We start from the raw sequence: 27,823 nt of genomic DNA, 5'->3' as shown, positions 1-27,823 counted from the left end.
GGGGCGCTATGGGGGACTTTTGGGATAGTATTGGAAATGTAATTGAGGAAAATATGTAATAAAAATATTAAAAAAAATAAATAAATTATATACGTGAATGCATGCATGTACGCATATATGTATGTATGTATGTATGAGTGATATAGATAAAGGAAAGCATGTCAAAGAAAAAGCAGGAAAGACAACAGAGTGCTGACAAGGACATGAATAGGCTGCAACACAAAAGACGTTGGACAGAGAAGGCCTTGCAGCAGCCTAAAGCACCTTAAAAGACAAGGAAAAGGGAAAGGCATGCGGAAAGAATACTCCTTGAAAGTGAAAAGGGATGCACGTATGCCTGGTATGTCCCAGCGGAGGTGCATGCGTCCAGTTTCTAAGGTAAACTGTTGTTCTGTTGTACCAGAGGGGTAATATAATCTAACCTGCAGCTTCATAAAGTTATCGTTAAGGCTGTGCAGAGATTAAAGAGAGACATCCTCAGACACAGGTGACATTAACAGACTGTGAGGCAGGTGAGGCAGAGGCCAAACAGCTTGGCCTACAGTAGCCATGGAAGTGGTGAGGAGCAACTGAGATCTTGATGTGCATGAAAAGCAGAAGAGTTAGTTTGTAGTCAGAAAGGAGAAGGTGAAAGAAGGGAAGAGGCCAAGGCTAACTCCAACCATTTTGACAAGTGTTACTGTTAAAATAAAATAATAGTTGTTTTAGATAAAGCTATGGAAGGAACATATTTAGTGGAGTTGGTAACAAGTTTAAAGCTAGGAATGTAGTATAGTGGTTAAATACTTGCCTACCATGTACTGGGCCTGTGTTTGATTCCTAGTACTGAGCCCACTCCAAGTAAGAAATTGTATTTTTGGCACATTTGAAGTAAAAAGTAGTATTTTATCTGGGCCCCACACCCATAGTTCTGATTCCTGGGATTTATGTCCTGGTGTAATCATCTGATGTGCTGAACTTAGTATCTCTCTTTTTAAAATAACTGATTTTTACATAACTATCAGTTCATAAGAAGTAAAAACAAAATATGTACAAATAGGTCCCATGCACTCTTACCTGACATTCTCCAGTGGATAACATGTTTCCCAACAATGATATAAGATCTAAATCAGAACACTGATACTGCGGCAAGACCCATGGCGTATGCTAATTTCGTCAGTCTTACTTTATGATTCTGTAGTATGTGTCTAATTCTGCTCAAATCTGTCACACATAAACTGATACAACTGCTAGCCACACCAAGATATACAATGGTTCTCTCACCACAAATATTGCTTGTATGACCACTTTTCTGTTTGGATGTATAATTATTAATACATGCTTTTGGTCCCCAAAATAAGTGTCTTGAAAATAAACTACGTGCTTCAGTGCTCTTTTCCTAATTCGGAATCTAGGTGAGACTGAATGCCCACCAATTCATAAATATATACTGGTAAGAGAATTAGTAAAACATGACACAATACAACAAATTTATGTGGGAGACACTGGTCAGGGAGTAAAGAAGCCTGATCTGCAGTCATCGGGACCTGATTTCAGGCACCCCGAATCCATGCAAAAAAAAAGAGATGTGAAAGTTAAGTTTTATAGAGTCAGAAGAGACATTCTGCATCGTGAAGTTTCACATTGGATTGTATGCATTCAATATTAATTATATTTATATGCACATGCCCACCACAAAAAAATAGAAATTTATAGAAACTTATACACTCTATAGAGGACTAATATCTAAAACATATAAAGAACAACAACAACAAAGCCCTCCCGTCAAATGAACAAACAAAAACTGAGACATCAAAAACACAACTCAATTTTTAAAAATGAGGTATGGAACTAAACGGAGAATTTTTAAAAGAGGAAACACAGATGGCTGAGGAACAAATGTTCAACATCCTCCGTCATCAGAAAAACGCAAATCAAAACTCCTTTGGGATTTCATCTTAAACTAGTCAGAGTGGTCAGGATCAGTAAAACAGATGACAGGTCATGCAGGCAAGGACATGGGGTAGGAGTACAAAACTATGGAAACCAGTGTGGTGGTTCCTCGGGATGCTGGATATAGTATGATTTACCTCAAGATCCTGCTATACCATTCTTGGGCATAATGCCAAAAAGACGCTTCATTCTACTACAGAGACACTTGCTCAACCATGTTCATTGCTGCTCTATTAATAATAGCCATAAATTAGGAACAACCTAGACATCCCTAAATGGATGAATGAGTAAAGAGAATGTGGTATTTTAACATTAATTTTTTTTCAAATCTTATTTTTAATGATGGTTATTAAACACTTTAACCTTTCTTGTAGACCATGACCACCAGAGGTAGTGGAAAAGAAAGGTCATGGGGGTTGGGGGAAGAGGGGACATGGACCTGTTAAGAAAGGTTCTTTAGAGCAACTCCTGTCTTTGTTGTCTGGAAATCAGTTCACACGTTAGGCAGTGGCAGCTAGGTCCACTTGCAAACACCTCATGGATAAACTTCATGGATCCACCAGCAGTTCAGTTCAGTAGAGACAAGATAGCAACAGTGGAGACAGGACCTAGAAGAGACAGCCAGGCCTCAGCCTTGGCTAGAGGCAGCAGGAGGGACCAGCAGGAACACTAGAAGTGCTTAGCTGTGCCTCTCTCAGGGAAGTGAAGATCAGTGAAGATGCATGACCCACTAGGTGTACCAGCAAGTCAAGCTCTGGCTCCCTCATTCCATAGAGTCCTATTTATATCCTCCAAACACCACGTGTCCTCCATGTGCACAGCTCCTGCCTCAGCATGTGCATCCAATCAGCCCGAGTCCTCAGAGCCCCAACATAGGCAGCTCAACTACACAATGCATGTGGACCAATACATGCATGTTGTTAGCAAAGAACCCTTCATCACTTCTCTTTTCATGTGCTTGCTTTAGCAGAACATCCTCTCTCCTGTGTCTGCTCCACTGAAATGTTCCTTCACGAGTCTGCCTTCATCTTTTACCTGTGACCACTTCAAGAAAACACTTCTTCACATGTTTGCCCCAGTGAAACACCATCCAACACAACTGACTATCCAAGGAACCCTTAAATTTCCACTTCATGGTACATTTTAAAAATGGTGTTCAATTCAGCTGTTTTTTAAAAAAATGAAACCATAAAATTTGCAGATAAACAGATGGAGTTGGAAAAAAACCATCCTGAGTGAGATAACCCTCACACACACACACACACAAAAACCAAATATAGTTTGTATTCACTTACATGCGGATGATAACACCAAGTCTCCAATAAGCAAGCTACATTCTCTATAACCACAGACATTAGATATAGAATCAGGAACTAATGGGGAAGTTCGTAAGAAGGGGAAACGGAATAGATGGCTATGTAATTGTGGATGAACAGGGTGGGGTCCTGGAATGTGAGGATGAACGTGGAGGGGAAGTGAAGGGGGCATACAATGAGAGACACGGATAAGGGTCATTTGAGGGGATGTATGGAAACTTAAAACACTAGAAGCTAACTAAAATAAATAAATATATGAAGGTAATCTAAATAAAATCGCCAAATAATGGGGAGATGGATGCACAACAGTGCATCTCTATTCACCAAATGAATGTTCTAGCAACCAGAAATTGGTTACATCTATTTGAGTGTTCGGTCAAAGGGAACCCATGTGAATTCGCAGACACCCGAGGTTACTGTCATAGCTATTGTTGGCTCTCCACAAACTGACCATAAGGCCTATAGCTGAAGATAACATCTATACCATTAATTATATCATTAAACATGGAGAAGTCAAGCTGGTGCTTACCTAGAGCCTTTATACCTGCTGACCAGTATTTATCGTACTGGAAGGTATGGGAATTAAAGGGGGCTGGGGAGCCGGGGGGGAGGGAATACCAGGGTCAAAAAAATGGGAATGGGTGGGTAGGGAAGTGGGGGGGAGGGTATGGGGGACTTTTGGGATAGCATTGGAAATGTAATTGAGGAAAATACGTAATAAAAAATATTAAAAATTAAAAAAAAGAAAGAAAATATCCAATCAAAAAAAATTAAATAAAAACAGATAGGCAGACCAATGGAATAGAATAAAGGTCCCCAAAATAAAATGCTAAAGATATGCCCATGTAATTTTTGACAAAGGAAGCAAAAATATAGACAGGAAATCAGCCTATTAAACAAATCATACTGGCAAAACTAGATATCTTCCTGCAGAAGAATGAAATTAAAATTTTCTTTCATCTTGTACAAAAATCATTTCATAATGAATCAAGATCTTAATTTAAAGCCTGAAACATTGAAATGTCTAGAAGAAAACACGGGGAATAATCTTGAAGTTATTGTGGTAAGAAATCTCTCAATAAACAGCAGTACTACAGGAACTAGCCGCAGGTATCAACTGATGGAACTGCTTGAAAATAGGAAGTTCAAGCAGAACAAGTGGACAGCCCAAAGAATGGGAGAAAATCTAATCAACCACACTTTAGATAAGGGGCCAATATCCAGAAGTTACAAAGAACTGCAGAAGTTAAATGCCAAGGAAATAAAACTGTCAGTCAGCAAATGGACTAACAAATCTAATACATAGTTGTTTTTGTTTTTTTTTTTAAACAGACAAAGAAAAAGAACCACCTGCAAGTGGCCTTTAAGTACTTAAAGTGTTCAGTGTTCCTAACCATCAAGGTAAGCAAATCTGAGAATAGTTTAAGACCACCTATCCTAATCTGAATAGCTATGTTCAAAAACTCTAACATCACGGGCTGGAGAGATGGCTCAGCCTGGAAAGGCTAGGTTCACAACCAAAAATATAAGAATTCTGATCTTGGGATATATACAAAAAGAGGGAGCCCTGTTCACTGATGTTTGGGGGGCGGGGTTGTGAAATTGAATACAAATAGACTTTAGTTTGGAGATTCCTTAAAAAACTAGAACTGTCACCTTGTTGTGTCACTCCTTGTCATAAGTCCAGAGAACTCACCCCATCACAGAGATATCTGTCATCTCAAGATTACTGCTGCTTTATTCACTTTAGAATGGAAATGGTACAAAACCAGCTCAAAGGATGAATGGTTAATGAAAATCTGGAGTGTATCTAAAAATAGAATACTGTTCAGCTCTTTAAAAACTGACTACACAAAATTTAAAGGAAAATAAATGAATTTAGAAAGTATAATATTAAGTCAGGTCACAATCTCAGAAATAAAGCACATGTCCCCCCTTATAGTCAGCTCCTAGCCTAAATTATCTCTATCTACATTATGTAAACACCAATGGAGGAGTTAGAGAAAGGACTGAAGGAGCTGAAGGGGTTTGCAGCCCCATAGGAAGAACAACAATATCAACCAACCAGATTCCCCAGATCTCCCAAGGAATGAACCACCAACCAGAGTACACATGGAGGGATCCACAGCTCCAGGTGCATATATAGCAGAGGATGGCCTTGTCTGGCATCAGTGGGAGGAGAGGCCCTTGACCCTGTGAAGGCTCGATGCCCTAGTGTAGGGGAATGCCAGGGCGGGGAGGTGGGAGTGGGTGGGCGGGTGGGTGGGTGGATGGGGAAGCACTCTCATAGAACAAGGGGAGGGAAGATGGGAAAGAAGGTTTCCAGAGGGGAAAATGGAAAAGGGAAAAACATATGAAATATAAATAAATATAATAACCAATATAAAAATTATACACATGGGGATAATATAACATATAGAAACAAAAAGGGTATTAGGTGATGAGGAAGTATGAAATCCAGATAATAGTTACATGTACCAAAGCAACATAAACTAATTGCTTTTGTCATTTTTTCCTTGTATATAGGTTTGTTATTATAATTTTTATTATGGTTACCCTCCCCCACAACTTCTCAAATCTTCCCTCCTCTCCTTTTATCCACATCTACACATTTTTGTCTCTCCTGTTTGGTAAATAAGCAGGTATCTAAATAATAATAATAAAACAAGAGAAAATAAAATAAATTTAAATAATCAGAATAGTACAAAATGAACGAAAAAAAAAAAAGGACAAGAAACATATACACACAGAGAAATCCAAGTTCATGTCTGCACGCACAGGAATTCTCCAAAACCAAACCAAACCAAACCAAACCAAAACAAAACCCAGAAGCTATAATATAAAGGAACTGTAAGGTAAAGTTAATTATTTAATAAAATAATAAATAAGTACCCTAACAAAACATTATGACAACAAAGACCCACAAAGATGCCATTAATTTTATTGTATATTAGCTGTCTTCTTCTGGATGTAGGCTCTGCCCTAAAAAGTGGTCTGTCCTGGAAATGCCCCCCACCTCCTGACCCCCACTCAGTTGCAGACTTCCATTCATTTTCATGGCCATCTAGCTATCTCTCCTGTCCTTCCTCACACCTGATCCTGAATACCCCATCCCCTTTCCCCTCCCTTCCAGTTCCCTCTCTCCATCTGCCTCTTAGGATTATTCTATTCCCCTTTCTAAGTGGGATTCAGGCTTCCTTACTTGGGCCTTCCTTCTTGTTTAGCTTCTTTGGGTCTGTGTGTCTGAGTGTAACATGGTCCCTGGATTTCGTGGCTAATACCCACTTGTAAGTGAGCACATACCATGCATGTCCTTTTGGGACTGGGTTACCATACCCAAGGTTGATATTCTCAAGTTCCATCCATTTGCCTGAAAAATTCATGATGTCTTTTATTTAATAGCTGAATAGTATTCCATTGTGTGGATGTACCATATTTTCTTTATCCATTCTTCACTTGAGGGACAGCTAGGTTGTTTCCAGATTCTGGCTATTACAAATAAAGCTGCTATGAACATAGTTGAGCACGTGTCTTTGTAGGATGTTGTATATGTCCAGGTATGGATTAGCTGGATCTTGAGGTAGAACTAGTCCAAATTTTCTGAGAAACTGCCAAACTGATTTCCAAAGTGGTTGTACAAGTTTGCATTCTCACCGGCAATGAAGAAGTGTTCCCCTTGGTCTACATTCCTCACCAGCATGTGCTGTCTCTTGTTTTTGATCTCAGGCATTCTGATGGGTGTAAGATGGAACCTCTTGATTTGCATTTCCCTGATGACTAAGGACTTTGAACATTTCTTTAAGTGCTTCTTGGCCATTCGAGATTGGAGTGGGTGCTGATCTCGAAGCTTCATCCCTACTAGTGGCTAGCTTTTGTAATGCTAGAAGGTGCCAGAGGAGAACAGTAATCATTACATTGACTCTGCTCTGAACCCTTTTAAGAATCAATAATGACTAGTTTGGGAATATAAGGCCACTGTTGTGGCACATATTTTAAGGGTTTAATCAAGCATTTTCTGGCTGGATTTAAGGCCCTCTTCATGTAATGGAACCTATAACTAGCCCTGTCCTTGAGGCCACCAACCAGTGGTTAAATATGCCATAGGCCCTAAGGAAGAACCTACTACGACTATTCTGTTAAACAGACAATATTAAAATGACCCTTAATGACTTCTCACTATACCCCATAGATCAGTGTGTCTCTCAGCTTTCATTAGAGAAACTTTTTGCATTAGATGGCACTTAACACCAGAGACCCATAACTGGTCAACGCACAGAGCATAAGAAACTTTGGGTTGCACACCCATAAATGACATAGTGATATTATACCCCTTCTCCAAACCTCATGTATATTGGTAGAAGAGGAATTATTAACCTAATCAGAGTTAGAGGCTATGGATTATTTTAAAGAAAAAGTGCTTTGTACACAACATAGCAGTTGCACATACGAATTCACAGAGATTGTGACATTATGCACAAGACCTGCGTAGGTTTAAATTGCATAAAATCCCAGCACAAAACAAGGTGATAGCTATGGAGACTCAGTCCTAGTTGAAATGCTATTGGACTTTGGTAGCAGTCTTCTTTACTGGTGTGATTTGTTGTATATGGACCACATTCCAGGGCAGGCCCCCACACCAAGAACAGCTGGGGGGTCCTAAACTAGACTCGATGGGGAAAGACAGGAGAGGGGAGAAAGAGAACAATAAATGAGTTGCATAGAGAGATAGTAATAGAAGTGGATATGGAGAAGTTGGCATAAGGATGAATATGATTAAAATACATTGTATGAAGTTTGCAAAGAAGTACTAAAATATTTAATATCCTTGATAATTTTTTAAAAAAGAATGCCTATTAATATTCACCAAAACATTTGATGTTATCTTCCAGCATAAAAAATGATTTAGAAAGAACTTTCTTGTTGTTAGTATGAACAGACATTTAGTTGAAGAACAAAAGAAAATCTAAAAGTGTTTGCTTGTACAGTGATTGTGGCTTTGCCATCATTACCACATCACAAAGTTCTAGTAATACACAATCACTAACTTTTTAAAAAAACAGATATATCTCCAGTATGCTTTTGACATTTTAATGTACTTGAGTCAAAAAAGAAGCAAAATTTTGAACTCTTTGACATAGTCAAGTTTAATTTTATTAGCGTTATTGATAATAGTGTGATTTATAGTACTGAAAATATTGCTGAGATTAAACACTTCCAAAGAAGTCATTTTTAAAAATGTTCTATTGTTGACTTAGGTACAAACTGATAACAGTATGTATAAATGGACTGGTAGTTTCATAGCAAATGTGCCATCTATAACTTGAGTGACAACTAGAAAAGCAATGACCACATGAAGAGTAAGATTCCCCCAATGACTGATTACAGCTATGATTTAGAGTAAGTTGATGTGGGCCAGAGGGACGGCTCTGAGGTTGAGAGGACTTGTCTTCTTGCAGAGGACCTGGGCTTGCTTCCCGGCACCCACGCTGAGGCCCACAACTCTGTCACTCCAGCTCCAGCGACCCCATGCCCTCTTCTGGCCCCAGAAGTACACACATGCAGGCAGACACTAATAGACGTAAAATAAAACTGTATGAACTTTAAAGAAAAAGAGTCAGGAGATGTATTATAAATGACTGTATTTTTAAAATTATATTTAAGGCTACCATGAAGAAATAATTTAAAATAGAATAAAAGTCAGCATTACGTATGCATGGCAGAAATTTTTAAGAGCTTTACTTCATACAGAGGTTTTAGAAAGGATAAGTTGATGAAATCTTTCAAAAACTGATTCTTCCACTTCTCTTTTCCAGGAATTTAAGCCAACTTCAATTAACAGATGCAACATCCAAACCACACTTTGAAGAAACAATAAAGATCAAATAGAAAAAGATTTTAGTGTAGTACCTTTCTCAGGGGTAGACATGAGTTTATATGTTACTTTAAATATTGTAGTCTAAAGAAATTTCCATTAAATGCATTATTTCTTTTTGTTCTGAACTGCCAGGTATCTTGTGTGGCCTATTGATTTCTATGTTTAATGACTTCTCAGAGGCCTGCATATACTTCTCTCAATAGCTGTCACCATTTTTACACATGTACCATTACATGCAAAAGTGACAGAAATTCATATTTCTCACAATTACTATGTGTTAATGATTACCAAATTAGGATTTTTATCTTAGGCCCTATTTCAACTTGAAAGAGCCATAACATATTGTGCATATGATCTGAACTGATAACAAATTATCATGCTTGGTGGAGAATGACTTTAGAACACTTATTTTCCATTTTACATGTACATACACATTTAAAAATGTTACTATACTTTATTCTCATAAAATTATACATTCTTTGGGGCTAATTAAAAATAATCATGGTTATATGTAATTCTCTATTATCTATATTTTTGGTCTACTTATAAATTTAATAGAAAATAGATTAATAGTAACCAAATTATAAGCTTATCATTATAAGGTAATTTATAAGAAATAATTTATAGGAAATAATAAAATAATAATAATACAAATAATTTACAGGAAAGTATTTTATTAAATTTCACAATCTGTACAAGTTAAAAATGTTTTATACATTTTTCATATGTGTGTGGATTGTACGCCTGTGTGGGTGTATGCCTGTGTGGGTGTATGCCGCCTATATAGGTATATGATTGTGTGGGTGTTTGCCTATGTAGGTATATGACTGTGCTTGTGTGTGCCTGTGTGGGCATTTGCCTGTGTAGATGCCTGCTCTTGAGTGGTGTTCATGAGGAGGTTGGAGATTGACATCAGGTGTCCTTTTAGCTACTCTCTATCTCCTTCCTGGAGACAGGATCTCTCTGAAACAGTGGCTCATGGGCTTGATAAGACTGGCTTGCCAGAAAGCACCAAGCACCCATTGGTCTCTGTTCTCTGTATCAGGGTCACAGATGCACATTCTAGTACCCAGTGTTTCATGTAGGTGCTAAGTACCTCCATTGGTCTCTGTTCTCTGTATCAGGGTCACAGATGCACATTCTAGTACCCAGTGTTTCATGTAGGTGCTAGGTACCTCCATTGGTCTCTGTTCTCTGTATCACGGTCACAGATGCACATTCTAGTACTCAGTGTTTCATGAGGGTACTAGGTACCTTAACCGAAGACCCTATACTTCCTATAGCATGATATTACCAACCAAGCCACAACCACAGCCTCTACTCATTTTTAAAAGATGTTTTGTCGGTTTTGGTTTAATGTATCATACTCTTAATACCATGCTATCTATTTACAATCTAAGATAAAAATGAATTTATAGTAAGTAACTATAATACAATCCTAGCAAATCTCTTACTCCACAGCAACAACAACAAAATGGCATTCAAGACCCTCTACTAACAACTCAAGTAACTTAAAGGTAGAATGGAAGGTCTTCAGCACCACATCCAGAACTGAGACTCACATCATGTGTTTTTCTCGTGACGACGGGCTCGGTATCACATGCGATGATAGAACGGGTCATAAACTGGACCTCTCACTTGTTCTCAAGTTCTAGTTGAATACAATCCATTTCTTTTCTTTCGTTTTAATGTTTTATGTATTCCTTCAGTTTCCAAACACATGCACAGGTCCTTGAAGCAGTGTCAGTTCTCCGGGTGACAGATACAACAACACGTTGTAAATTATAATAAATTATATTACATGTTGCTACAAAGAAACAGCTGATGATTTATTATTTCTTTTGGAGTGGTCACTTTTTATTAAGTATAAAAGCTAATAACATAAAAGCAGAGATAAAATGAATATGTACCAGAGGTTATTAATATACAACCACTCAAAATACAGAAATATGTTTTTTTCATGTACACATACATGAAATAAAGTAATACCATAACAGAAGGGTGCTGTATCTGTGTTTAAAGAGGAGGTTGTTGGCAAACAGCACAGCTCACTTTTGCTGCAATGTACACAACTGATATATGCAGCACAGAGAGCTGGCACCGAGGGCTTACAACCTTAATTTGCCTGCAAGAAGGAACAGCCATTTACCTTCAGAGCACGTTCCTGATTGTTTTCAGCCGTCGGACGTCTCGTGTTGTTTGCTGAAGTCTGGTTCTGCTCTTTCAGACGATGAAGCTCCTGGTGCAGCCGTTTGCACTGTCACAAGGGAAGAATCCCATTAAGTAAAGGAGTTAGCATATTTTTTTAAACCAGGCCATATGAATTAATGTAAATAACACCACTGTATTCTCTCAAAGACAAGGGGTTTGTTTTTTGCAATGACAATGGTGGGGAAAATACAGTTGCATACAAATAAAATAATACTATTAACTTTGTTAATTCAGTTCCAATTTTCAATTAGTCTTATTATAAAGATTATTCTGAAAACATTTAGTTATACAAAATTAAGGTCAAACTATATTCAAGTTATTCTACCCACTGGCCAAATATTTTTAGTTACACACTCAATGCTGAATTAAAAGCATGCATCTAAATTCTCATCGAATTTTTAGTAAACCATAATAATATAGTCTATGATCAACTTCTTTTAATGTTTTAAAAACAAAAATGTGTTAAGGATAATCCAGATTTTTTTATTTATTTGAAACATTATACATAATAACTATAGCAACTATACAATAATATGTTGCAAATGACATGGCATTAGATGGGAAATTTGCTAAAGCAATAAAATATCAAACCAATGGTTCAGTAAAGAAATTAAAAATTATTCCTTACTTTGTCTATTTTAAAATGGTATATTTGAGTAATAATCAATACATTTGCATATTGATTAATAATCTGGACAATACGCTTTCTAGACAACTTGATAAATGGCTACTTGCCATAATGAATAAAAAATGATTCCTTTTCAGAGTGTAATCAAAATGCAGCTATAATCCATATTGATACTTCTTACTCAAACCTCGACTCTATCAACTGTAGCAGTACTTCCTTGTAGTAATATACAAATTGTTTGAAAAGAAAGAGTCTTAACAGTCTCTTGGTGTTGATTTAGATTACATGATGTTGATATAAATACATAAAATTGACTGTACACAGCTCATGCATACAAAATACTATATTAGGACATTTACAAATTAAACAGACTAGCCACAAAAAAATCAAGATATTTAAGGTTTAACCTGATTGCTGATTGCTTTGTTTTAGATAAATTCTGGGTGGCTGAGGAGATGGCTTGGGAGAAAAATTGTTTGCTGTATAAATGAGGCCCTGAGTTTGCATCAGCAGCAACAGTCACATGTCTGTAATCGCAGTTCTCCTTTGGCACAGTGGGATGTGAATACAGGAGAATGCCAGGAAGCCTGTGGTCCAGCCAGCTTGTCTCAAATCAAGTGGGAAATGAGGACTGACACCTGATGTCCTCAACACTCCACATGTATGCCATGGCATGGTCATGCCTCTACTCACTTTAATGAAAATGCAAATATATATGTATGTACATATCACACACACAGGCAAGAATATTCTGAAGATCTGATGTAGTGCTCACTGGCTCAGTGACAGTAGTCTTGAATGGCCATGTTCATTCTACCACGTGTTATGTGACAACCTAATCCACCTATCATATTTTTAAAATAATGTGAAAACTTTGTGACAAATCTCTAATTTTTATTTGGAGAGAACACATGATTATCATTACAGTTTATCTATTTTTTTAGCTCATAACAACAAATATTTTGTCTTCGTGGTAAAGACAAAAATTATGACCCATGAGAATAAATGACAAAAATATCAAGACAGCTTTTATTCTACTATGATCATATGTTTCAATTAATTTTATAATTACATGATTAAGTGCCAAAAATTAAAGACAAAATGACCTATGGAAGTTCAAAGGCAAAGTAAATAATTTCAGTTGTAGAATAAAAATTGATTTTCGTGAAATAGAGTAATAAGGATATAGACTTATTTCAGATATATTATCCTGTAAGAAGAAACTGAAGAAACAGAATGAAGGTAGAAGCATCAAGGGACTATTAGAAAAATGAAGATCAAAAGTTGTCTGACCCAAGGGAACTTTATCCATGATGTCTAAGCAGCATGGCTGTCTAAACTAGACCTGAAGATGACCACACATAGTCATGCTAACACTAAAGGGAAAAAATTCTCATGGTGCCCCACCCAAAGATAAAGGACTACAGGCAACCAATGAGAGCAGGAAAGTAGTCTTCCTTACTGGCTATCCAATAACAAGCGCTCATCCCTGAAATAATATACATACAAGCAACACTAAACAGGCTGAGCAGGCTGTATTTACATATTTACATACATCAACACACACACACACACACACACACACACACACACAGAGACCCCAATAAGTATTAAAAGAGGCCCTGTTTCTGAGAGGAAACAAGGTAAGTGTAGGGTGTGTAGGAAGGGGTCGGAGGGGGTGGAGTGAGAAGAGGGAAGGAAGAAAATGACGTAGTTATATTTTAATTTAAAATTTTAGAAGGAGTTGTCTGGTTACCTGTTCTTTTTATTACAGGAAATCTAAAATGACTTCAAAATAAAAACTTTTGCCACACACTTGAGGCAAAAACAATAATAAAACATATTCTTTGATTAAGATCTATGTGTTGAACTTATTTTCTTTGATAATGATTTGGATTTAATATTAATCTGAAATTCAGAAAGTTAGAGACAAGCAATTGTTCTAAAATAAGAACAGAATAAAAGCTTTTACTACATATACACTTATCATTTATATTTAACTATATGAAGATTTCTTTAGACCTACTTAATCCTATATGATTTCTTTATGTAATTCTATATTTTCCAAGTTGAATATACTTCCCACAATGAAATATTCACACATTTTTTTCCTTTTTCTTATTTTTTGTAAAGTCTTTTTTCTTGAAATTTATTTTGAAACTGGTTTAAATGTTTATCCACCAGCAGGTGTGATATCATATTGTTGTAATTTATGATTTTAAATATTTGTAAAATAGATAAAGATCTTAACCTTTTAATCTATACTGCAATTTTCTTTGGCACTTAAAATTTTAATTTGTGGTATAAAATATGAAGATAGAGATAATGACACAACAGAGACTTATACCTAGAGGGCGGACAGATAACAAATGAAAATTATAATAGTTTAGGTTATAAAAAATGAAACATATGTAACAAATATATTTCTTCTTGTACTTTGCTAATTTTTTCTAAAAAAAAAAACCCCACCTATTCTCAAGTGCTTTTTCATTAAACCAATATATATTAATCAATTACTTCGTTAGGTAGTTACATGTGATGAGGATATAGAATTTGACAAAGTAAATAAAAATATGCATGCTCAGAAAAAGAGAAAATGAACACAAAATATAGTACAATGAAGATGAAAATGTTACAGAGAAAAACTGAAGCTTGGGGAGTACTAAGAAAATAAGGAAATAATTTCTAATTTAAATAAAGACATAATGGAGAAAAAGATGTGTGAAAAGGGTCTAAAAACACGATGTAGTAAGATCTTTGTGCGACAGCATGTCTTTGTTAAGAGTGACTGAAGCAGAAGAAACAACCGTGCAAAGGCTCTGAGGTGGAAGCCTGTCTGATGTCCTAAGTATCAGCATAAGCTATGGCAGCAGAATAAGGCAAAACAGAAGAACAAATGAAATTAAAGCTGAGTTCCCTAGAAAGTCAAAGCTTTAACAGCTTGAAGCTATAACCTGTAGGCCTCAGAATCTACATCTAAAAGAGTGAGCTTGTATGTCTACCTCATAACTCTGGGGCTGCCATCACTAAGAGAACTGCTCTTTGCCTATTTCTGATTTCTTCTCCAATAGAACAAAAGGGCTTTCATCCATGGTGTCACAAAGTATAGAATTTCTGAAGTCTATAGAATTTGAAAACGACACCAGGTGTCCCATGATCTTATGGAATTATCATCTTTATGATGCAATGGCACTGTGGTTATTATGGTTTGAATGTAAAACAACCTATAAAGACTATGTGCTTCAGACCCATAGACGTTAAGTAACAAGGAAGACCCAAGGAGGAATGCATGGATCTCACTATGAAGGGGAAAACAGAACACACATCACTAGAGGATGGGGAGGGGATCTGGATGTGCTGGGAATGGGAACGCAAGTATACAGGTACACGGAGGATGGAAGGAGAGTTTAGGATGAGACAACTGGAATCAAAAGGCATCTCTGAGTCAGTTAGAAACGCAAGGCAATGCAAACTCCCAGGAATCTATGAGGGTGCCCCTTGCTAAGACTCCTAGTAATAGGGGATAAAGAGCCTGAAGCAGCCACCTCCTCTACCCAGTCAAGACATCCAGAGGAGCGACTGAGATATCAACCCAGCCTTTTGACCTACATACAATCTCTTCTGCCTACAAGAGGTGCTGGGGTAAAAGTGGTGCAGAAACTGTGGGATTGGCCAACTGATTTTTTCAGCTTGAGACCCATGCTATGAGGAGTGCATCCCTGCTACTGCCTAAAGGGCCAGGAACCAGAGCCTGGAAAGCACAGAGACCCATGATAGAACCATATAAGGACAGCAAAAAAAAAAAAAAAAAAAAAAAGTCAATTAAATGGTTCCTAGTGATATTTTGCTGTACTCATATTTTGGTATCTAGCCTAACTGTCATCAGAAAGCTTTCACCCAGTAAATAATGGAAACAGATGTAGACACTCACAGTTAAACACTAGGTGGAGATAGGATAGGGAATCCTGTAGATAGGATAGGGAGGAAAAATTGTTGGAGCTAGAGGGATCAAGGACACCACAAGAAAAGCCATAGACTCAAGTATCAAGCCCACAGAGGCTGGACTGGCAACCAGAGAGCCTGAATGGGTTTAACCTAGGCACTATGCAGACACATTACAGCTGTGTAGTTTGGTCTTCTTGTGAGATTCCTAAGAGGGAGCAGGGGATATCTCTGACTCTAGTGCCTGCCTTTGGGACCTTTCCTCCTACTGGTCTACCAAAAAGAGGGGAGATGCCTACCTAGTCCTACTGCAACTTGATACATGTTGAGTTGATATCCATGGAATGCCTGACCTTTTTTGAAGAGAAATGGAAGAGGAGTGGAATGAGGAAGGGGAAGAGGGAAGATCAGGGGAATGACTGCGAGGAGAGGAGAGAGGCAAATAGGTTGGGATGTAAAGATGAATAAATAAATAAACATGGTAATAATTTTTAAAAATTTTTCAAATTACAAAGCAAAATTTCTCCCTTTGTTTAAAGATTATATGGACGAAAGAGAGAGAGTGATTGATTGATTGATTGATTGATTATGTGTTTCAAGACGTTGTCACCAGACCAGTGCAATTCTGGAAGTTTATGAGACCGTAGGATATGGGCTTCCTGATAAAAGTGTCACTGCAAGTGGGACTTTGAGCTTGATAGCATTGTCACATTTCCTGTCATTTCTCCACCTCCTGACTGAAGACTGATAAATCAAGGTGACCAACAGAACACTACTCCAGCCAGCATGCTTTCTTCCCTATGATAGACTGAGTCCCTTCTTCAACTGTAAGTCAAATAAACCATTCCTCCCTTAAGCTGCACCTTGTCAAGACAGAACAGAGACAGAAGTAACTAATAGGGATTATGTTTTAAAGGAGTTCATTCACATCAGCGATACATAAAAAAGTTACAGATAAAAAAAAAGAATATATTTGAGATTGCCCTTAAAATAATAGGAGTAATAAATGAAAAACATACTTTTGTTTTGAATTTCTGAAGTAGGTCTGGCTGTGTAGAAAAAGCTATTCTCCAACCCCTGATCCTGCTGCCTCAGTCTCTAGGCGCTTGGCTTATACATTTGTGACACAAAGTCTGACTTTAGAATTTAAAAGATAATTATGGGAGGATGAAATTCTTACAGAAATTCATGACAGCAGATCAATGATAACAAGAAAAAATATTTAACTTGTCAATGTAAATAGACATGAGAAAATATAACAAACAAAGAAAGCAAAACATAAAGAAGCCATGGTGAAATTTTATAAAACAAAGTCATTGTATAATAAATTTCTACTTATTGTCTTAGCTAGGGATTCCATTGCTGTAAAGAGACACGATGACCATGACAACTCTTACAAAGGAAATCATTTAATTGAAGCCTGGCTTATAGATCAGAGGCTTAGTCCTTTGTCATCATGGTGGGGAACATGGTGGCATGCAGGCAGACATGGTGCTGGAGAAGGAGCTGAGAGTTCGACATCTAAATCCAAAGCATCAGAAGAGACACTAACACTGGGACTGGCTTGAGCATCTAAAACCTCAAAGCCCACCCCGCAGTGACACATTTCCCCTAACAAAGCTACACATACTGCACCAAGGCCATACCCCCTAATAGTACCACTGCCTATGGGCCAAGCATTCAAACACATGAGTCTATGGGGAATGTACCTAATCAAACCACCACCTTAAAAAGTATGAATTCTTAAATATTTTATCAAATCCTGCTATAGTTACTTTTCTTCATGTTTTCTTTACATTTTAAAAGACTGGATAAATTTGCCTTTGCTTCCTAGCAAACAGTTCAGCAAAGTTGTTTCAGATTTAGTCACAAGAGCTATTTCTCTTTCTGTACAAATTGCTTTGAGCAGCAAGTCACTGTAACTGCACTGTACTTAAACATCTTACTACTTGGATGCTATTACTACTGTAAACTATTTGTTTACAGACAAAAACACCACACTCTTCCAGTGAAAGCAGACGGTAAACCTTGGTGTCACTGTGAATTCTGCATCCTCAAAAGCACTTGGAACTGAATATGCTTTTGTTCCTTTACATACTGGAAAAACTGTTTAAAAATCATGTTATATTTTAAAATGATAACCACAGTGCTTTTCCAACAATATGCTTAAAAAGAACTGAAAGAGAAGAAATAACTTGAAAAAAAAAACTAACAAAACAAATCAACAATTTAGGTTTCGATAGTTGTGATGGTTTGTATATGCTTGGCCCAGGGAGTGGCACTACAGAAGGTGTGGCCTTGTTGAAGAAAAAGTGTGGCCTTGTTGGAGTAGGTGTGTCACTGTGGGTGTGGGCTTTAAGACCCTCATTTTAGCTGTCTGTGAGTCAGTACTCTGCTAGCAGCCTTCAGATGAAGATGTAGAACTCTCAGCTCCTCCTGTACCATGCTTGCCTGGATGCTGCCTGTTCCCGCCTTCATGATAATGGACGAAACCTCTGAACCTGTAAGCCAGCCCCAATTAAATGTTGTCTTTATAAGAGTTGTCTTGGTCATAGTGTCTGTTCACAGCAGTAAAACCCTAACTAAGACAATAGTTTTATGAAGAAAGATTAAAAAGAAAAAATCATTATATACATCTCTGAAATGATAGTTGCTACCTATAATAGCTTGAATCAGAATGAGCCCAATAGGTTCATACAGTTGAATGCCTAGTCACCAGAGAGTGGCATTACTTGAGAAGGATTAAGAAGTGTGGCCTTGTTGGAGTATGTCCTTGCTGGAGGAATTGTGGCACTGGGACAATGGGGGGCTTTGAGGTTTCAAAGGTCCAGTCTGTTTCTTTCTCCCTATGGATCAGGATATAGAACTCATAGCTAGGTCTCTAGCACCATGCCTGCCTGCATGCCAACATGTTCCCTGCCAGGATGATAACAGACTGACCCCTGAAATTGTAAACAAGCCTCCAATTAAATGCTTTCTTTTTAAAGAGCTTCCTTGATCATGGTGTTTCCTCACAGGAAGAGAACAGTAACTAAGATGGGGGTAGTAGCAGAAAGTAGGACAGTGCTGTGACAGCCTGACAACATTGTTTGTTTGAGAAACATAGAAGACTGTGGGACTCTGGACTACATCAACAGTTGGCTGCTTTAAGCAGGGATTGGTGGGCCATACCTGTAGGAGCATGGAAAATGGTCATGCTAAGAATAATGTAGATTATGACATCCCACCTTGTGATGGTTTGTATATTCTTGGACCAGGGAGTGGTGCCATTTGGAGGTGTGGCTTTGTTGGAATGGGTGTGTCACTGTGGGTGTGGGTTTAATACCTTCACCCTAGTTGCCTGGAAGTCAGTCTTCCAGTAGCAGCCTTTGGATGAACACGTAGAACTCTCAGCTCTGTCTGCACCATCCCTGCCTGGATGCTGCCATGCTCCCACCTTGATGATAATGAACTGAACCTCTGAACCTGTAAGCCAGCCCCAATTAAATGATGTTTTTGGTTTTTTTTTTTTTTTTTATAAGACTTGCCTTGGTCATGGTGTCTGTTCACAGCAGTAAAACCCTAACTAAGACACACCTCAAGAGGTTGCATAGGGAAAGAAAATTAATAAGTGGCCTAGAGACCATTCTTACGATATTTTGAAAAAGTATGTGTCTATTTTCTGCCCTTGTCTGAAGAATCTGCCTGAGGCGAATTGAAAAATTTTAGCTTATTAACCTTGGCAGAGGAGATTTCAAGGCAGCCTAATGTTGACAGTATTGTGTATTCATTAATAGTCACTCATACACAGATCCGTAGTGAAAAGGAACAAGCTCTATAAAGAGAGATCCAAACTGTGCAGAGAAGAATGAGCACCACACAGTGTAATGGAGCTAAGTTCAGTGCTCAAGTAGATTTAAAAAAAAAATTAAAAGCTGATGCTAAGTGAAATAATGGGGGTGGTGACCTCAGAGCAAGATCCCACCCAGCTAAGCTTCCAATTTCTGAAAAGGAATTAAAAGCTTAAGCAAGGAGTAAACCATATACAAATATAATCGAACAAGTGAGCCAAATTTCAACCCCATTAAACAACAGAACTTGGCAGCTCTGGCCATATGATCCTGACTTTTGAGTCAAAGATTCAAGAATGTTGTAGAATCTCCTTTCTCAGCAAAGGAAAGCAACTGAGGCCAGACATTTGTCAGGGGTGTCCCTGTACAGAGGCCCAGAAAGGCCATTGTGTGAAGCTGTGAAAGTGAAGCCTGAATTGTGTTGGAGACTCCCAAATCTTGGACATGTCAGCATGTTGGGGTACAAAGAGAACTGCAGACTGAATGTGGAACCAGCCCGAGACAGACAGGTGTGAAGTCAACAAAGCTGAAATGAGTTGGGGGTTTTGAAGAGCCCTATCACATCAGACATGGAGATACAGAGTCTAGTTTTCCCTGTTGGATTTCAGACTTGGTGTGGTCCAGTACCTCCTCACCACGCTCCCTTTCCTCCCTTGGGAATAGCAACGTATACTCTGTGCAACAGTACATTGGAAGTATATGATCACACTTTGATTTTGACTTTAGAGGTGGCTATAGTTAAGAGACTGCTAAGAGTCTCAGAAGAGACTAAACTTAAGACTGTTAAACAATGTTGAGACTATGATAGACTAACGGGGGACCTTTGACTGAATGCACTTTTACATAATGATATGGCTAGAAGCCTACGGGGGTCGGAGAGTGCAATGTGGTGGTTTGGATAAGACTGACACCCATATTCATATATTTGAATGCACAGTCACCAGGGTGTGGGTCCATATGAGGAGGAGGAGGAGGTGTGGATTTGTTGAAATAGGTGTAGCCTTGTTGGAAGAAGTGTGTCACTGGGGACAGGCTTAGAGGTTTTAAAGCCCACAGCCAGTCTCATGGGCATTCTCTCTTCCTGCTTCTTGTGGGTCTAGATATAGAAGTGTGAATTATTTCTTCTGTCAAATGCCTACCTGCATGCTGCCATGCTCCCTAACATGATGATAATGGACTGACCTCTGAAACTGTAAGTCCTCAATTAAATGCTTTCTCTTATGAAAACTGACTATGTCCTGGTGTCTCTGCACAGTACTAGAACAGGGAGTAAGATGCTACTGGTTTATATGCATATGTATATAAAACATAACCAAATTGTTCAATCAATATTAACAGAACATTTGCTAGACAACATACAATATGCCAGACAAGAATATGTTTCTAAGTAGTTATACAAAGATACGCACACGCACAAACACACAGACACATACATCTATCATGTGAAAGTAAATAAAAAAGAGTTTAATAACTAATAAAGTAACTGTGGTCATGTTAAAGTATTAAATTATTCTGGAAACAGCATAAAGGTACATTTAATTATAAAACAAAATGATTAGTAAGCATTGTTATTATTTATTAGTAAAAATTATTAGAGGATACCAATATAATTAATATCATAAAATATTTTTAATTTTATTTTGTAAGCTGTATTCATAACAAGTTATTCATTCTATTCACATTCATACATGACTTATTGATTATATTAATAATTATAAAGTTATTTGAACCCATGACTATACATCTATCACAATATAATTAGAAACTAACTTGTGATAAGAAGGAGGAAATGGACATGCAAAGGGAGAAGAGAATAAAAAGGGTCACAATAGAGTGACGACGGGGAGGAGGGCTATCAAATATGTCTTCTATACATGACATGAAAGCTGAATACGTGAACTTACAGTAGGAACTTCACAAGACCAAGCTAGTTAAGATTCCAGCACAAATTGGGGGAGGGGCTTTCAAGACCCCACACCTAGCTGAAGAACTACTGGTAATTGAAGTCTGCTGAGGAGGAATCATTTTTCTTCAGGAAAATGGCCTATGCTACTTCAAGAGGGTGACTTATGCTTCAGTGAATGGTCCCACACCCATGCACATATGGACAACATTAATCAGACTCAGTGGGTTATATTTACATGTGTATGTATATATTTTATATTTTATGTAAAAAGTCATTTCTTTGAGATTAGCCATCAATCAAGACAAAAATAATATAAATATATCATATATTTAATATACATTTATATTTAGTTTTTTATATCATAGCTATATAGTATAGTTATAAATTTATATTGTGTTTTATATTAGTACGTAATATTTCAACAAGTATATTTATATTGTGTTTTAATATGATAACAATTATATATATATATATATGTGTGTGTGTGTGGACATGAAGCCTGGGGACGTGTGGGAAGATCGTGTGTGTGTATGTGTGTGTGTGTGTGTGTGTGTGTGGACATGAAGCCTGGGGATGTGTGGGAAGATCTGGAGGAAGTTGGTGGGAGTAGGAGGTGACATCATCAAGATGAACTCTTTATGCTGGAAGTTTTCAAAGAACAAATTAAAAATATTTAAAAACAAAAGAAAAACTGTATGTTCAGGAAATACATATCACCAAAGTACATCTAATACAGCTACATATGAAATTGTCACAGTGAATCTCATTTCTGTATAAGGTTTGGAAACGCTGGGTTGCCATTTCCTAGTTTTCAGATACTTAGGACAGTCCTTTAAAACTGTTTGCTATCTAAATGGACTTGAGGTTATAATTACATGAATTTGACTGAAAGTAGAAATTCCTTAATAATAGTTCCTCCTTAAGTTCAATAATAAATGTAAAAATTCCAGAACTGTTCTGAATTTTTCATTTTGATACCAAATCCATCATAAAAGTATTAACATTTCTGTAGTTTAATATGAATAATCAGAAAGTAATTAAAATGAAGAACAATATTTTATAACTGAAATGATTAAAATAAAGATAATTATGAAATTATCACATAAATGAGGTTTGATGAAGCTTATTAATTTTCTATAATCTCTTCCGTGCTGCAAAGGCCTTTATTTCTAAGGTGATTACTTTAGTTCCCTGGCTAGTGCAGCTGGAAGGGTGTGGCATTCTGATTCCTTTTTATGCACTGTGTGTTGCTGAACTCTGCAGTTAGCTGATGGTCAGGAAAACAAAACTCAGTAAATAATACCATTGTAATGAGTTGCTTCTTACGTAAACATGAGTGCATTTAAAAAACACAAACAATAGTCCAACTTAATGCAAAGTTGGCAGTTGCTGCATAAATGGACAGTGAAGCTTCGTGTACTGTTGTACAACAAGAGCTGAGTGAGTATTAGTGCTCACTGGATGCTGGCCACACTATAATTCTTTATTAAGCCCTTCTTCAGTTATGGCATTCTTGGAACCACTGAGGCTTCATTCTGGTTTGCAAACTTTGTTTGTTTGCCATAAGGAATGTTGAAATCTCCATAGAGCTGTCAATTACTTACGTGCTCATTGTTAATTCTCTTTTCATAAAATCTGTTGCCCAAACATTGTTAAATCCTAACAGAAGCCACTCTGAGTTCTAAGATTACAATGAGAGAAAAACTAAAAACTTTTTGCAAAAACCTCAGTAACAATCAGTTGCATCTTATATAAAAAGTCATTCTCTTTGAGAATAGCCATGGCACTCCTCTAACAAAAATGTAAGGTAATTCAAACATCAAGATTTTTATAAAGGAGTACACATAGCTCCAGCTGCATATGTAGCAGAGGATGGCCTCATCAGGCATCAATGAGAGGAGAGGTCCTTGGTTCTATGAAGGCTTGAGAGACGCCCCAGTGTAGGGGAATACAGGGTGGGGAGGTGGGAGTGGGTGGGTGGGTGAAGGAACTCCCTCATAGAAGTAGGGAGAGGGAGGGTGTTTCAGGGAAGGAGGGAAACTGGGAAAGGGAATAACATTTTAAATGTAAATAAAAGATCCAACCAAAAATATTATAGCTCAAACTTAATGTACAGCTCATTAGTTATATAACATAAATCCCAACAAGGATGGGAAAGGGAGGTAGGAAGACCCAAACATAGCAAAGATGCTGTTAGCTTTGCTAGCTGCTAGGAGATGAAGACTCACTTTTCTTCCCTGGTGTCATTCCCTGGACCACAATCCAGAGCAGAACCCACATCCAGGAAAAGGTGGTAGTTGGCTAAAACAAAATGAACTCAACTAGTTTAAATGGGGAATAAATATGAAGTTGGGTAAGTCAGACTGTGGGAATGGGCCTTTGAGGAGTTGGTGGAGAAGGGGAAACATGATCAAAATACCTACATGAAACTCTCAAAGATGTAATTGCAGCATCCTAAAATAAATCACTACACTCCGGCAGACTAATAGGCAACATCTGATAATTCATAGGGTTATCCCTAAGCTTTAAGTTCTGGTGAAAATAAAACAAAACCACGAGGGTCATAATTCACTGGAATTGATTTTTCTACAAAATTTCTGTGCTTATGAAAATTCTCCTCCATGAGATCAAAAATTCCTTTACAGTTTCTTAACGATTTGAACTTGTCATTACTAATGCCATCTCTATTTGTATTTATTGTCTATGAACGTTTCTTATCCACAGTTCTATTGCTGCAACACATTAGTACAGTCAAGGTAGGCAGGATCCATTATACAAATTTTAAAATACTACTTCTGGTATGATCTACATTTTTCCAGCTTCATGCTAATCCATTTATGACTAACTAGATTTCTACCTAAAACTCCATAGAAGTTTTGTTCACCTCAAGAATCAAAGCCTATTTGGTTCTCAAATTGAAGTTTCACTCTATTGGCTAATAGTCATAGAACTTGAAATGCTATATTCAATACAGCAGAAGAAAAATAGAGTTGAATATCATCCAATTCTGAACCATATGAGCTACAGTAATAATGAGCCTGTAAGATATGGCCACTGGTACAATAGTGGCACAAATGTCAAGTAAGCAACCAAACACTTTCAAAAATTTGACTTAAGGCTTTTTCTATTAGATGGAACAAATGATATGTGAGTAAGCAAACAGTTTTTTATTAGATTTAAGGCCCACTTAGTTGAAACCCACATTGTCAAGATGACCTTGCAATTGTGGGTAGACAGAGCTCATTGGCTCATTTGGGAAGCTTATTATTGTTATTCTGCTAAATGGACATAAAAATAAATGGCTATTCCCATAGATAAGTACATTATGTAACTCTCCTCAGAGAAACTTCTTGCAGTAGATAGTAGTTAACACAGAAACCTTTACAGTTTATGCAAAGAATAAGAGATTATGCAATGATCAGACCTAAATAGAATGTCAATAACACCCTTCTACTTAAGGCTCATGGATCTATGCAGAAGCAAGGGAGAAAAGACTTTAGGAGCTAGAAGTGATGGACGATTTCAAGGAAACAAACTTTTTCAGGACAACGGGGCATATGCAGCATATAAGTGCAAGGGCTGACAGCACGTACAAGGGCAAGTCAGAAAAAGTCTCAGAAACAAGTAAGAGAAGTGGACAAAGTCCCGCCCCTAGCTAAGAAGCAAGTTATAATTGACAGTTGTGAGAATGAAATTAAAAAAAAACAAACAAAAAAAAAACAATGTTTTTCAATGGAGTGACACTAGATGTATCAACCACGTCCCAGGACAGGCCCTGTGCTTAGTAGTCAGCCAATGCAAACAATGGATATTGAACTTTTTTCTCTTTCTCTCTCTTTTTTTAAAGAGAAAGAATATAAAGTTGGGCTAGTGCAGCAGTGGAAGAGGATCTGGGATAGGAAAAAATATGATCAAACTATATTGTGTAACATTCTTATAGAATAATAAAAACACTATTAACATATATTTTCTTATGGATGATAAAGTAAGAAAATAATGGCAAGTTGTTATATTAGAACATTGTTATTATGGGAAGCAGCATCCTGTGTGATTACTAGAACACTCCCTATGGACACAGATTTGCCTTTCCCAAACACATACTTTTGGCAAAAGAAATTTCTATGAAGTCACAGAATATATTATCTATAGACATGGTATCCTCACATAGCATTGCTTCTGATCAAGAAACTCACTTCACAGCAAATGCTGTAGGACAAGGAGGCTCAGGGAATTTACCTGGTTTTCCCACATTCTCACCAGTCTCTTCTGGCTCCCCATGCCCATGGATCTAACACCATCTCACTCATAACCTTACCAGAAATCATTTGGACATAAAAAGATCTAAATATAAAATTTACAGGAAATGCAAATAGAATAACTAAGTCAAGCCTTTTTAATAAAGTGAAGCTGACAGCCTTGAGATACCTGACTACAAAGTTTACAGTTACCAGGTCAATGACGCTGACATAGAAACAGAAAAAGAATCACTAGAGTAAAATGACTTAATCTGACACAGACACAGTAAAATGGAAAATTAATTGTCAGAAAATATCACCAGAGCCATTTAGTAGGAAAAAATATTTCCACCAAGAACCAGGTATTTGTCTGTCACACATATTAAAAATAAATCACAAAAATAAAAATTAAATCAACTTCAAAGAAGAAAGTATAAGAGAATATATTTGGACTCTTGAAGTAAGTAAATTTTTTTTTTTAGAAAAAAAAAAAAAGCGAAAATCAGTAAGAATGATAAAAAAAAAAAAAGCAAACAAAACAAAAACAAAACACATGAGTAGTTAGATTTGACCAGTAAAACCAAAAACTTCTATCCTGGGGAGATGGCTCAGAAGTACTCACACTGTCACTTTTCCGGATGATACACATTTAATTCCCAAGTCCTACATGGCGACTCGCAACCATCTGTAACACGGGGTCAAGTGAAGTTGATGCCTGTTGTGGACTGTGAGGGTACTGCATGCATGTGGTATATGGACATACGTGCAAGCAAAACACTCATATGCATAAGGGAAAAATAAAGGTTAATTTTTTTTGAAAATATTTTTAATAAAATAAAATGAACAGGTAAATAAATATGCTAGGAGAAAGTATGATCAATAAACATAATTCATCCAGAATCCATAACTCTCTATAAGCCAACAATAAAAAGAAAAATTGCCAAATGAAAAATTTGTAAAAGATTTAAAGAAATATTTCAAAGAGAAAAGCATGACTACTGGACAGTAAATAAATAAAATGTTCAACACCATTAGTCACTGAGAAATGGATATTAAATAGAGAATGTCATACCACTGCACATTTACTGAAATGACCATGATTAACAAAAGATTGATTAGTATATGTCGGGGGAAGTTGAACTTCAATTACTGAGTATAAAATAATGCAGTCTCTTCTATAAATATGTATATTTTATTTTGAAATTAGTATATTTCTCTTTTATGACTCAGGTATTTGACCAGGAAAAGAAAATATGCATCCACACAAAGAAATCCTTGTATGGGAACTGTCAAAGTCATTTTACATGGTAATAACTGGAATGATTGTAATGAGCATTTACAAAATACTGAATACAAATGTAATATTAAACAATGAACAATGTTACTTTCTAATAAAATGAATAAACTTATGGAAAAATGAATACACAAATATTTTGCTAACGAAATGATTATGTGTACATGAAGTTCTATAAATAAAAAGTAAATCTGTAGTTTAAACAGATCAGAGAAGCCCTCTGGATTGAGCAGGGGTAATGGAAAAGGATATAAATAATAGAAACCTCTTAGAATATTAAGACATAGAAGTGTTCTAGATACTCACAGGGATGTGGTGATATGAGTATAAGCATCAAATTACCCATTTAATAATTCCATGTTTTAGTTGTGTCTGTAAATTTTATCTAAAATCAACATTGTGAATGAATAAAAATCAGTTACTAAAAATAAAAAGTACTTTGATTTTTCTTTTTTTTTTAAATCATATTTTTTATTACATATTTTCCTCAATTACATTTCCAATGCTCTCCCAAAAGTCCCCCATACCCTCCCCCCCACTTCCCTACCCACCCATTCCCATTTTTTGGCCCTGGCGTTCCCCTGTACTGGGGCATATAAAGTTTGTGTATCCAATGGGCCTCTCTTTCCAGTGATGGCTGACTAGGCCATCTTT

The 27,823-nt window shown here is 37.0% G+C and overlaps 1 protein-coding gene and 1 long non-coding RNA gene across 2 annotated transcripts in view; one reads left to right on the top strand and one right to left on the bottom strand.

Annotated features, from left to right (window-relative positions):
- LOC110306846 overlaps positions 1-9,157 on the top strand; it is a 10,755-nt gene extending 1,598 nt beyond the window's left edge. The window contains exons 2-3 of the long non-coding RNA XR_002379318.2: positions 4,581-4,649; positions 9,062-9,157. This is a non-coding gene — a long non-coding RNA (uncharacterized LOC110306846). The remainder of the gene's footprint in view (positions 1-4,580; positions 4,650-9,061) is intronic.
- Mipol1 (mirror-image polydactyly 1) overlaps positions 1-27,823 on the bottom strand; it is a 277,375-nt gene that overhangs the window by 122,614 nt on the left and 126,938 nt on the right. Inside the window, exon 8 of the mRNA XM_021178974.2 lies at positions 11,273-11,380. Coding sequence (XP_021034633.1) covers positions 11,273-11,380 — 108 coding nt within the window. The remainder of the gene's footprint in view (positions 1-11,272; positions 11,381-27,823) is intronic.

Source organism: Mus caroli, chromosome 12 (assembly GCF_900094665.2).
Source record: "Mus caroli chromosome 12, CAROLI_EIJ_v1.1, whole genome shotgun sequence".
Taxonomy (NCBI): domain Eukaryota; kingdom Metazoa; phylum Chordata; class Mammalia; order Rodentia; family Muridae; genus Mus; species Mus caroli.
Note: the sequence above shows the minus strand (reverse complement) of the source record. Positions and strands in the feature narration are given on the sequence as shown.